At 35.2% G+C, this 13000-nt stretch overlaps 1 protein-coding gene across 7 annotated transcripts in view; it reads right to left on the bottom strand.

Moving 5' to 3' along the window:
- APC (APC regulator of WNT signaling pathway) overlaps positions 1-13000 on the bottom strand; it is a 163947-nt gene that overhangs the window by 99597 nt on the left and 51350 nt on the right. For 5 of the 7 annotated variants that reach the window (XM_007497809.3, XM_056803963.1, XM_007497806.3 and 2 more), the window contains one exon: positions 4423-4507. The exons of 1 other annotated variant lie outside the window; for it this stretch is intronic. In XM_007497809.3, coding sequence (XP_007497871.2) covers positions 4423-4507 — 85 coding nt within the window. Of the gene's footprint in view, positions 1-4422; positions 4508-13000 lie in introns of those variants that run through there. One more of the 7 variants, XM_007497807.3, reaches the window with a different exon arrangement.

The raw sequence follows: 13000 nt of genomic DNA, 5'->3' as shown, positions 1-13000 counted from the left end.
AAACTGACAAGAAATTACTGACTGAACTGAAATTAATTAATTTAAATTCAAACAGTTATTAAACAAGTTCAATTGGTGATTCTAATGTTCAGGGTTTACTTCTAGACTTCTATAAAAGACTCCTACTTTACTAGGATTATTTAACTTGTTTCCTTCTTTTCACTTAAAAAAACTCATTTAATATATATATATATTTAGAATAAAAAGGATTAAATACTAATCTACTTGGCAATCCCAATATTGTCATTATTTTTTATTTTGTTCAAACTGGTATTTACAGAATAAGTTTATGAGACCAGTACTATTAAGTCTGATCCTGCTTTGAATCTTGTTATCTTTGCTTTCTCCCTTGGTAATAGAAAACAGGCTCTCAAAGCACCCAATCCAGGACAAAGGTGTGAATTCATCTGGGATCAGGCACCAGTTTGTATATATTGGTGTAACTACTACTGGTTGGCAGGTCAATGAGTGGGCTTTCCTGCTGATGACTTATCTTGCTAACTGAAGGACAGCAAATCGTGCTCTAGCAAAAGAGATTCTGACTGAAGGGTCTGGTCTGTGTTTTGCTCTTCTCTAAGCAAGATAAACTATAAATACTCTATTCCTCATCCCTGTCACTTCCCAATGATCTGCTTTCTCTGCTTCTGTCTAACTGAACATTGTGAAATAAAAATTATACAACTATATTGCCTGAGTTCACTAAAAATTGATTCCATCTAACTTATGGTTTTTCCAAAGCAATGTATGGCTGTCAGAATTTGGAGTATAAAGAAAGCTGAGCAGCATAGAATTGAAACTTTCAAATGATGGTGCTAGAGAAGACTTTTGAGAGTCTGTTAGACAGTCGGGGGATCAAATCTGTCAATACTTGAAAAAATTAATTCAGTGGAAGGTCAAATCCTGAAGCTACAGCTTAAATGCTTTGGTCCCACAATGAGAAGACAGGACTATGGGGAAAATTCTGATGGCAGGAAAGAAATTGAAAACCAAAGAGGAAAGGGATGGCAGAGGATGAGATGGACAGTGTCATGAAAACAATGAATAGGAACTTGGACAGCCTTCTGGAAGACAATGGAAGATAGAAGGGCCTGGCACACAATGGTCCAAGGGTGATGAAGAGTCAGATACAAATAGGTAATACGTGCTATATAAATACTTATTTCTTTTTTTAACATTGAAATTAACCTTAGTTTGAGTACTTTTGAGGGTTTTTTTTAGTTTGTTATTAATCATCATATTGTCCACTTAGTTCTGCTTTTTTTCTCCATATATATATACATATATCAGTTCACATAGCTAGTTACTTCACCGAATTCATTTCTTATGGAACAATATCACATTTTCCTATCGCATTTTATTCAGCCACTTTCCAAATGACAACGATTAGCTTTCTCTGTTTTAAGCAACTATAAATAAATGCTGTTAAGCATCTTATAGTATGTATGAGACCTTTCTATTTTTATCTTCCTTAAAGTATATATACCTACTAATGTGATCAGGGAATCAAAGATAATGAACAATTCAATGACTTTTCTACAAAATTCCAAATTGTTTTCCTGAACTGAACCAATTCCAACAGTCTCCAACCCTGTAGTAGGGATGCTCTTAGTATAGCCCCTCCAACATTTTCATTTTTATGGGAGAAAAGATGGATGTGAAATATTTTAGTCTGTACTTCTCTTATTATTAGTGAATTTCAGAACTGTTTCATATGTATAATGATCATTTACACATCTCTTTTGAAAAATGATTTTTATAAATTGCCCTTGATCACATAACAATTAAGAAATGCCTCTTGGTCTTATATATTTGTTCTTCAGAAATGGTTGATGGGAAGATTCTTCTCCCCCAACTGCCACCAGACAATTTCTTCTTTTTAATTCATGTAGTAATGGAATTTTATTAAAGGAATAGATTTTTTAAATTCTAGTTAGTTCTGGCCATTTTTTGTCTTTTGTAACTGCCTTTATTTCTTGTATGGTTAAAAATTATATCCTTAAGCACAGACTTGAAACACACCTCTTTCTAATCTCCGCTAATTTCCAATTTAGCATATTACACTGAACATCAATATTCAATTTGCTGAATAAGGGTTACATTATGATCATGGCATCTATTCAGTCATTTCTTTCTTTTTTGCTTTGAATTATTTCATAAAGTCCTTTCCATATTTGTTAGTATTCCTCATACTTTTTGATTCTGATAATCAAGAAGTTCTTTTATGTAGCCTTTTAAAATTGACTTTGCTTATTCACTTGGTCCTTACTGTGGCATATGACATACTTAAATAGTCTAATTAGCTTTTTTTTTTTTAGGAATTACTATGTGGTGCAGTGGATTAGAGTGCCAAGCTTAAAGTCAGAAAGCCAACTTCCTGAGTTTATCTGACCTCAGACGCTTATTAGCTATGTGACTCTGAGGAAGTTAATTAATTATATTTGGCTAAATTTCCTCATCTACCAAACAAGATGATGAAGTAAATAGCAAGCCACTTCAATATCTTTGCCTAGAAAATATCAAATGGGGCCACAAAGACTCAGATATGCTATTTTTGCTAGATTGATTTTATTTTTTTTATAAATAGGAAGCCTTCCCTCGGTAGTTCACAATTAGAGGTTTATAAAACACTAAAACTGCTACATCAGATTACTTATCTTTTCTGTTGTATGAATCTACTTTTCTAACCAGTGTATTACTGTAACTATTTGTTATAGTTTTAATAACTTGTTTTATTACAATATATGAAATACCATAATCCTACTTTTTTATTGCTTTGATATATAACGCATATGTTGCTTCTTCAAAAATTTTTCATCATTACTTTGTACAAATGTGTAAAGATAGATACGATACTAAATTTTTAAATCAATTTAGGTGGTAACTTCATTTTTATTATTCTGGCATAGCACAAGCATGAACAACGGAAACTCTGTAGTTATTTGAGTAACCATTAAAAAGACTTAAGAAAGGTAAAAGACATCTTTGTAATTTTATTTATACAAATCCTAAGGGTTTCTTGTTTGGAAAATATATCCTAATATTTTCTGAATTTTGTAGTTATATATATATATTTTTAATCCTTACCTTCTGTTTTAGAATCACTACTAAGTATTGGTTCCAAAGGAAAAAAGCAATAAGGGCTAGGCAATTGTAATGAAATGATCTGCCAGGGTCACCCAGCTAGGAAGTGTCTCAGGCCAGATTTAAACAGAGGACTTCTGGTCCCCAGGCTTGGCTTTCAATCCACTGGGCAATCTAGTTACCATTTTGTAGCTAACTTGAATGGAATTTCTCTATTATTCCCTTCTGGTTTCTACCTTCCTATTGGTTTTCTGTTCATAATGCAAACAAATGTTGATATTTTTGGTTGACTTTTATAATTAAATGAACAAGAATCTATTTTTTCTTCCTCATACATAAAAAAAAGAAACCTCATTTTAACAAATATGAACAGTCAAGGAAAAGGCATTCCAAATGACATACCTGTATTATCCATGTCCAAAGATTTTATGTCTCAATTTGTACCTTAAATCTTTCGGGTCAGTAGTATATTTCATCAGGGGGTCTCTGGAACGATTGTTGGTGCTTAAGTGTTTCAAAGTTGTTTGTATTTATAATTGTCTCTCACTTCATTTGGTATCAGTTCATACAAGCCTTTCAAAGTTCTCTAAAACTTTCTCATACATCATCACTTCTTATAGTATAAAATCAACTAAATTCATATAAAATATTTATTTAGGCATTCTTCAACTGTTGGGTTCCACTTAAGTTTCCTGTTACGTGTCATTACAAGAAGAGCTGTTATAAGCATTTTTGTTTATCTGGGTCTGTTAGTACCCCTATCACCTAAAGTGTACACAAAGTTTAGTAACTTTTGGAGCCTACTTCCAAAATGCTTAAAGAATGACTAGACCAATTTATAGCTTCCAACAATAGTGCATAAATGTGCCCTTTCCCCCACAGACTCTTCAATACTTATTGTTCATTTTATCAGACTAGTGGGTTAGTGAGACATTTTTTTAAGTGGTTTTCAATAGTTTGGATTTCTTGATTATTCTACTATTTTACTAAAGCCATTAATCATCGTAAAAGCAATGTGGCACAATGAAGAAATATAGCTTTATAATCAAGAATTCAAGTTCTACTTCTGACACATTCATATGTTTTATTTCACTTAAGCTCTCATCGTTCACTCTAAAAGTTTTCTGGCAATTATAAGTAACAGGATACTTGCTGACCTATAATTGTAAAGGGAATTTCTAACTGAGAGAAACCCTATATAAATTGAAATCAAAGAGTCTGTTAAAAATGTAACTATTTCTATTATATCTTTACTATTTCACTGTAATTTTAAAGACACTGAAAGATATACAATAATTGTTTTATTTGAGTGCTTAAAAATATGCAGTACTTTAAGCCTACCTTTGAGACGCTCCAACAAATCAATTTGTCCAGACGAAGCCATTGCTTCATCTTCAATACTTCCTTGTAACTGTTTAAGTACTTCCTGTAAAAAGAACCCCACATATAAACTTCACTAAATTTTAAATAACTTATGTGAAATATGAACTTGTTTATAAAAACCCTTTTGGGTAAATAATGGTATTTCACATTTTCTGATAGTTAAAATCCTCATCAAAAAAGTAGTTTGTACTATTCAAAATTTAAAAGAAACTGACAAAAATTTCTGACCTAGTCTAGATAATACCAACCTGAAATAAGAAATGAAAACTTGGAAACACTGGAATATTTAACAAATATTATTTATTTTACTAAAGAATAAAGAATTATAGGATTATAGGATGCAGAGGGTCAGGAAAGAATCATTGCTTTTCATTAGAAAATGTTTTTTTTTTTATTGGAGGTGGAGTCAAGATGACTGCTTAAACACAGCAAAAGTTGAGACCTATCTGAAAACGCTTCCACACCAAATCAAAACCAAAGTGCTTCGAGAGGAGAGAAAACCAAATCTAACAGGACAGATCTGGGGGACCATCCTGCTGGATTCAACTTAAAATGCATGCCAAAAAAAATCCTGAATTCTGAACTCTTGGGTTCAAAGGAAAGGAAGAAAGAAGATCCCAGGACCCCTGCCCCACCTACTGTGTTGAGTTTCCAGTGGTTGCTATAATCTCTGGGTGGGCAAGGGCTCTAGTCAGGAGTGAGTGCCTTGCTGGCACAACTGTGCCTGCCTCAGGGCATTGAACACAGCTGGCAGAGAGGTAGCTGGAGGAAAAGCACAGAGAGGGTGGCCTAGTCGCAGTCAAAATGCTCCATCTTGCTCCTCCCTTTTATCTAGGTTTTGGCCTCAGGGAAAATCCAGCTCAGCAGAACAACTCTGCCCTGGCTTAATCTTATCAACAGGACAGATAAGAAGCCTTCAGAAGCCAGGGAAGCTCAATCTCCAATACCCCTCCCCCACTGACAGCCTTCTGATTAAGCTCTGAGGTTACAACCACAACAAAATACCTTGATAATAGGGTGGGAAGCATAGCTCCCTTCAGTGTTCACACCTTCATCTACTGCTGCCAGCTGGGGAAAATCTGACCTCAGGGCTCAATAATACCATTAGCCTAACCTAGTCAATTAGCAGAGCAGAGAAGAAGTCCCTTCAGGACAGAATAGCTCAAACACACAGATCAAGCAAATAATCAGAGGAGCAAGATTACTGCCAATGAGAGGGGGGAAAAGGAAAAAAATATGAGTAAACAAAAGAAAAAAGAAATTGCAATTGACAGCTTCTATCCAGGTAATGAAGAAAGAAAAAAATGGAATAGAGGAGGACCAAGAAACACCAAGCAAAACCACAGAAAATCAAGTGAATTGGACACAGGCTTTGGAAGAACTCAAAGCACAATTCCAAAAACAATTAAGAGGCTGAAGACAATTGGGAAAAGAACTTAAAAAGCAAAATAAGTCATCTAGAAACAGAAGGGGGAAAAAAGAAACAGAGGAACATGAACTCAAACAAGAAAAGTGTCCTGAAAGCTAGAATTAGCCACCTTGAAAAAAAGGCAAAGAAGGTAAAAGATGACCTACAAAGAAAATCAGACCAGAATAAGAAGGATGAACAAAAAGCCAGGTATGAAATTCAGACTTTAAAAATTAGGATCCAACAACTAGAAACAAATAACTTCACTAGGCAGCAACAGTCTACAAAACAAAATCAAAAGAATGAAAAAATTGAGGAAAATAGGAAACACCTCAATGATAAAACAATAGAACTGGAAAACAGATCCAGGAGAGACAATTTAAGAATTAGTGGACTACCATAAGATTATGACAAAAGAAAAAGCCTACACATCATTCTACAAGAAATTATCCAAAAAAACTGCCCCAATATTCTTGAACAAGGGGTAAAGTGGATATTGAAAGAATCCACATATCACCTCCTGCATTTAAAGGCCAATTGACAATGCCGAGGAATGTTATAAACAAATTCAAGAACTATGAGACCAAGGGAAAAAAATATTACAAGCTGCTAAGAAGAAGTCATTCAGATACCATGGAACCACAGCGAGGATAACACAGGATCTGGCTGCATCTATACTGAAGGACCAGAAGGCATATGATATGATATTCTGGAAAGCAAGGGAACTGGGTCTACAACCAAGAATTAACTACCCAGAAAAACTGATATATTCTTGCAGGGGAAAAGCATGGTCGTTTAATAAAATAGAAGACTTTCAAGTATTCATAAAGAAAAAACTGAACTTAAAAAGTTGATGCCCAAACACAGAACTAAAGATAAATACCAAAAAGTAATTAAGGCATAAAAACAAACCAAAACTTTTTTTTAAGGGCCACAATAAATTCAAATGATTTGTATTCCTATAAGAAAAGATGATATTGGTAACTCTTAAAAATTATTATCATCAGGGTAGCTAGAAGAAGTATACTTAGAGGGAACATTAACAAACTGTATATGATGAAATGTCAAGATATAGATAGATAGATAGATAGATAGATAGATAGATAGATGGTTAGATAGATATGGATTTATAAATATCTATATAAAAGAGGTAAAAAAAGAGGATAATACTAAGAGAAATGGGAAAAGGGACAAAATGGGATAAATTTATATTTCATAAAGAAACACATAGGTGGGAGGTGGGGGAGAAGACCAATGCACTGGAAGTCTGGAAGGTTAGGAGGTTGGAGACAGGTAATACTTAATACTTACATGCACTGAAATTTACTCAAAGAGGGAAGAACAATCAGATCCACTGGGGCAGAGAATTCATTTGTGCCCTATAGAGAAGTAGAAGGGTAACAAATGGACTGGTGGGGAAGGAAGCTATACAAGGGGGTAGTTTAAAAAGAAAACCAAGGTGGGAAATGAGGCAGGGAGTACAAAAAGGGAGGGAAAGGGGGGGGATTAAATAGACCCTAAAAAATAATGAGAGGGGAAAAAAAGAAGGGGTAGAAAGAGAAGTAAAATAAGGGTGGGAATTACGGTGGGATTAAAAGCAAAACACGGGTATAAAAGAAAATAGTGAAAGAAGAAAGGGCAGGACTAGGAGAAGAAATCAAAATGTTGGGGAATACACAGGTGTTAATCACAACTCTGAATGTGAATTGGATAAACTGGAAGCAAATAGCAGAGTGGATTAGAAACCAGAATCCTACCATATGCTGTCTACAAGAAACACACTTTATGAGGCCGGTAGACACACACAGGGTAAAGGTAAAAAGCTGGAACAAAACCTATTAGGCATCAACTCAGGAATAAAACAAGGATGCCCATTTACCACCTCTATTATTTAACATGGTACTAGAAAAAGTAGCAGTAGCAATTAGAGAAAAAGAAATTGAAGGTATTAAAACAGGCAAGGAGGAGACCAAGCTATCACTCTTTGCAGATGATATGATGGTCTACTTAAGGAACCCCAGAGAATCAACCAAAAAGCTAGTCGAAATACTCAACAATTTTAGCTAAGTCACAGGATACAAAATAAACCTACATAAACCATCAGCATTTCTATGTATTTCCAACACATTGTGGCAGCAAGAGTTAGAGAAATTCCACTAAAAAATCACCCTAGTTCAATATAAAATACTTAGGAATCTATTTGTCAAGACAAACACAAGAATTATACAAGCACAGCTACAAAACACTTTCCACACAATTAAAAATAGATCTGAATACTTGGAAAAATGTTAATTGATCATGGGTAGGATGAGCTAACAATAAAAATGACAATCCTACCCAAACTAATTTACTTATTTATTGCCACACATGTCAAACTTCCAAGAAACTTTTTTACTGAATTAGAAAAAAACTAAAACAAAATTCATTGGGAAGAACAAAAAATCAAGAATATCAAGGGAAATTTAAAAAATGTGATGGAAGGGGGCCTAGCAGTACCATATCTTAAACTGTACTATAAAGCAGTGGTCATCAAAACAATATGGTACTGGTTAAGAGACAGAAGGAAGGATAAGTGGAACAGACTTGGGGGGAAAAGATCCTACCTTTTAGGACAAAAATCCACTTTTTGACAAAAACTGCTGGGAAAATTGGGAAACAGTGTGGGAGAGATTAGGTTTAGATCAACACCTCACACCCTACACCAAGATAAACTCAGAATGGGTGAATGACTTGAATATAAAGAAGGAAACTTTAAGTAAATTAGCTGAACACAGAACAATATACTGTCAGATCTTTAGGAAAGGAAAGATTTCAAGACCAAGCAAGAGTCAGAAAAAAAGTACAAAGTGTAAAATAAATAATTTTGATTACATTAAATTTTTTTAAAAGGTTTTGTATACACAAAACCAATGCTACCAAAATTAGAAGGAAAACCACAAACTGGGGAAAAAATCTTTATAATCAAAACCTCTGGCAAAGGTCTAATTACTCAAATTTCTAAAGAGCTAAATCAATTATACAACAAATCAAGCCGTTTCCCAATTGACAAATGGGCAAGGGACATGAACAGGCAGTTCCAGCCAAAGAAATCAAAACTATTAATAAGCACATGAAAAAGTGTACTAAAATCTTTTATAATCAGAGAAATGCAAATCAAAACAACTCTGAGGTTTCACCTCACACCCAGCAGATTGGCTAACATTACAGCAAAGAAGAGTAATAAATTCTGGAGGGGATGTGACAAAATTGGGACATTAATGCATTGCTGGTGGAGTTGTGAATAGATCCACCCATTCTGGAGGGCAATTTGGAACTATGCCCAAAGGGCGATAAAAGACTGTCTGCCCTTTGATCTAGCCATACCACTGCTGGGTTTTTACTGCCAAGGAGATCATAAAGAAAGACTCGTACAAAAATATTTACAGACTCACTCTTTGTGGTAGCAAAAAATTGGAAAATGAGGGGATGCCCTTCAATTGGGGAATGGCTAAACACATTGTGGGAGCTGTTGAGGATGGAATATTACTGTGCTCAAAGGAATGATGAACTGGAGGGATTCCATGTGAACTGGGACGACCTCCAGGAACTGATGCAGAGTGAAGGAGCAGAACCAGGAGAACATTGACACAGAAACGGATACATTGTAGCACAATCAAATGTAGTGGACTTCTCTACTAGCCACAATACAGTGAGCCAGGACAATCCAGAGCGACTTATGAGAAAGGATGTATCCACATTCAGAGAAAGAACTGTGGGAGCAGAAACACAGAAGAAAACGAACTGCTTCATCCCATGAGTCTATGGGGATATGATTGGGGGTGTAGAATCTAAACAATCATCCTAGTGCAAATATCAACAACATGGAAATACGTCTTGATCAATGACACATGTAAAACCCAATGGCCTTTATACAAGATATAAAGTGGATAACTGATTACATTAAATAAAAGTTTGTACAAAAGCAAAACCAATGCAAGATTAGAAGGAAAACAACAAAACTGGGGAAATATTTTATAGCAAGTATCTCTGATAAAGACCTCATTTCTCAAATATATAGAGAACTGACTCAAATTTGTAAGAATTCAGGGCATCCTCTAATGGATATATTGTCAAAGGATATGAACAAGTAGTTCTCAGAATAAAATTAAAATGACCTCTAGTGATATGAAAAAAGTGCTCCAAATCACTATTGATCAGAGAAATGCAAATTAAAATAGCTCTGAGATACCATCTCATACCTATCAGATTGGTTAATATGATCAAAAAGGGAAATGATAAATGTCAGAAGGGAAGAGAGAAAATTGGGACACTAATACATCGTTGGTGGGAACTATAAGCTGATACTACCTTCTGGAGAGCAATCTGGAGCCATGCTCATAGGACCATAAAACAATGATACCACTACTAAGTATCTATGACAAAATAATTTAAAAAAAAAGGAAAACACCTATGTGTACAAAAATATTTATAGCAGCTATTTTTGTAACGGCAAAAAATTATAACCTGACAAGATGTTCATCAGTTGGGGAATGGTTGAGCAAGCTGTAGTATATGGTTGCAATGGAATATTATTGCATCATAAGAAATGATAAACAGGACAAGTTCAGAAAAACCTGGAAAGAATGATATGAACTTGTGCAAAGAGTGAAGTGAGCAGAACCATTATATTGTAAACAGTAGCAGAAATACTGTAGGATGATCAACTGTGAAGGACCAAAGTAAGGTTTCAAGATAACACCAAATGAAAAATACTATAACCAACCATAGAAGGTATGGTGGGAGTCTTACCATTTGTCACTTTATTTCCTTCACGAGTTTTTTCTTGTTTGTGGGATGTGTGCCTTTTTTCATGTGGCATGGAGAAAATGGGAATATGTACTACATGACAACACTAGAATAAACTATATTAGACTATTAACCATCTTGGGGGGTGAAGAAAGAGGGAAGGAAAGAATCTAGATAGAAAAATATCAGACAACAATTGTTAAAAGTCGCTTCTACGTGTAATTGAAAAATAAAATAAGAAAAGAAAGAATACAAGGGAATCGATGAAAACCTATGAAGGAACGTGGCCTAGCAGTACCAGGTCTCCAGAGTACAGGACAAAGTAGTCATCTTCAAAACAATCTGGTATGGTTAAGAAACAGAGCGGCGGGACACTGGCATAGAACACAATACGCCGCAGTAAATGAACACAGCAACTTAGTGGTTTTGATAAATGCAAAGATCCAAACGTCGAGGGTTAAGAAATCATTTGACAAAAATTGCAGGGAAATCTGTCTGCAGTTTGGAAGAGACAAGGCATAAACCAACATCTCACATATACCAAGACAAGATCAAAATGGGTGGGTACATTACTAACACATAAAGGGTTAGTAAGTAAATAAGGGGAACATGGATTATTTTATCTGCCTCATCCTATCATATCCCATGAATAAGGGAAGAATTTATAACCAAACAAGAGATAGCACTGAGGGATATAAAATGGGTAATTTTAATTGCATTAAGTTAAAAAATTTACACAAAAAAAACCCAATGAAGCTAAAATAATCAGATTGGTTCTGTATCATCTTTAATTGATCCTATTTACAGTTAATTGATTTTGTCCTGGTAACTAAAAAAGTTGTGATTTTTTTGTCTTTGAACTTAATCTGGAAATCCAGCTGGCCGGTAATGAGTTAAGTTTAGAAATCTAGTTCTCTGGGTAATCATCGTTCTCTTCTTACCTCTATGACAATGTTATCCTGGAGCAATGGAGGTCAATTCCACCATTCATTCTGTTGAGCTCTTTTAACCAATCACAATTTGTTCCCCACCTACAAAGTTCTTTTTGATGTTCAGAACTTGGTCTCTCAGTCTACTTTAATTTTAACTGTTACATAGCCACAATTATAAGGAAAATAGGAACGTAGAGGAAAAATTTATAACAAGTTTTTCTGATAAAAGTCCCATTTCCCAAATGGGTAGAAATCCATAAGAACAGGAGTCATTCCTCAATTAATAAATGGTCAAAGGACATGAATGGGTAGTTTTCAGACAAAGAAATCAAAGCTATCTATAGTGAAAATAAAAAACTTCTCAATCATTATTGATTAGAGAAATGCAAATTCCAACTCTGAGGGACCACCTCACAGCCTGATCAGAGTGGCTGATATGACAAAAAAATAAAACGATAAATGCTGGGGGGATATGGAAAAATTGGGGCACCAGTGCACTGTTGGTGGAGTTGTGAACTGATCCAGTTTGGAACTACGGTCAAAGGGCGATAAAACCGTCCCAGCAATATCGCTATTAGTTTGGTGTCTCAGAGAAATCAAAGAAGAAGAAAACGGACCGAGTTGCACAAAAATATTCTAGCAGTTGTTTCTGTGGTAGCGAAGAACTGAAAATGAAGGGGATGCTCCCACGGAACGGTGAATGGCTGAACTAGTTGTGGTACGGTATTACGACGGAATACTCTTTCCATACATAAATATGAATGTGTATATGGAAAAGCATTCTGGCTTTCAGGACCACCTGCGAAGACTTGTATGACCTCATGCACAGTCAGTGGAACCAGAATAATATTGTGCTTAGTAGCATCAATCTTGTACAATGATCGTGCTGTTCCCATCAAAGTCAATTTGAAAAGACATGTTGGAAAATGCGACCTCCCTCCAGAGAAAGAACTGACGGGATCGGAATGTCTGTGGAAGCGTGCTTTCTTATTCTTGGGGTTTGGGTCTGCATTTTCTTTTGCAACACAGAAATGTTTTGCATGATTGCACGTGTGTAACGTACATCACATTGTTTACATTCTCAAGGAGGAGGAAGGAAAAAGAGGGGATAGAATTCAGAACCCAAAATTTCAAAGAATGCTAAAAAAGGAAGAGAAAAGAAAGAATGGGCACAAAAACCTGGGAAGACTTACATGGACTGATGGAGTCTGAATGCGGATCAAAGCACGTTTCTTCATTTATCTTGGGGGGAGGGGGGTGTTTGTTTTCTTTTGCAACACGGATAATATGGAAGTATTTTTTGCATGACTGCATATGTATAATCTATAGCAAAGTGCTTGCCTTCTCAAAGGGAGGAAAAGGCAGACTATAGAACTCAATGTTTTTAATTACTAAAAATTGTTTTTGCCAA

This window comes from Monodelphis domestica, chromosome 7 (genome assembly GCF_027887165.1).
Source record: "Monodelphis domestica isolate mMonDom1 chromosome 7, mMonDom1.pri, whole genome shotgun sequence".
Lineage (NCBI taxonomy): Eukaryota > Metazoa > Chordata > Mammalia > Didelphimorphia > Didelphidae > Monodelphis > Monodelphis domestica.
This window is presented reverse-complemented; position numbering and strand designations above follow the sequence as displayed.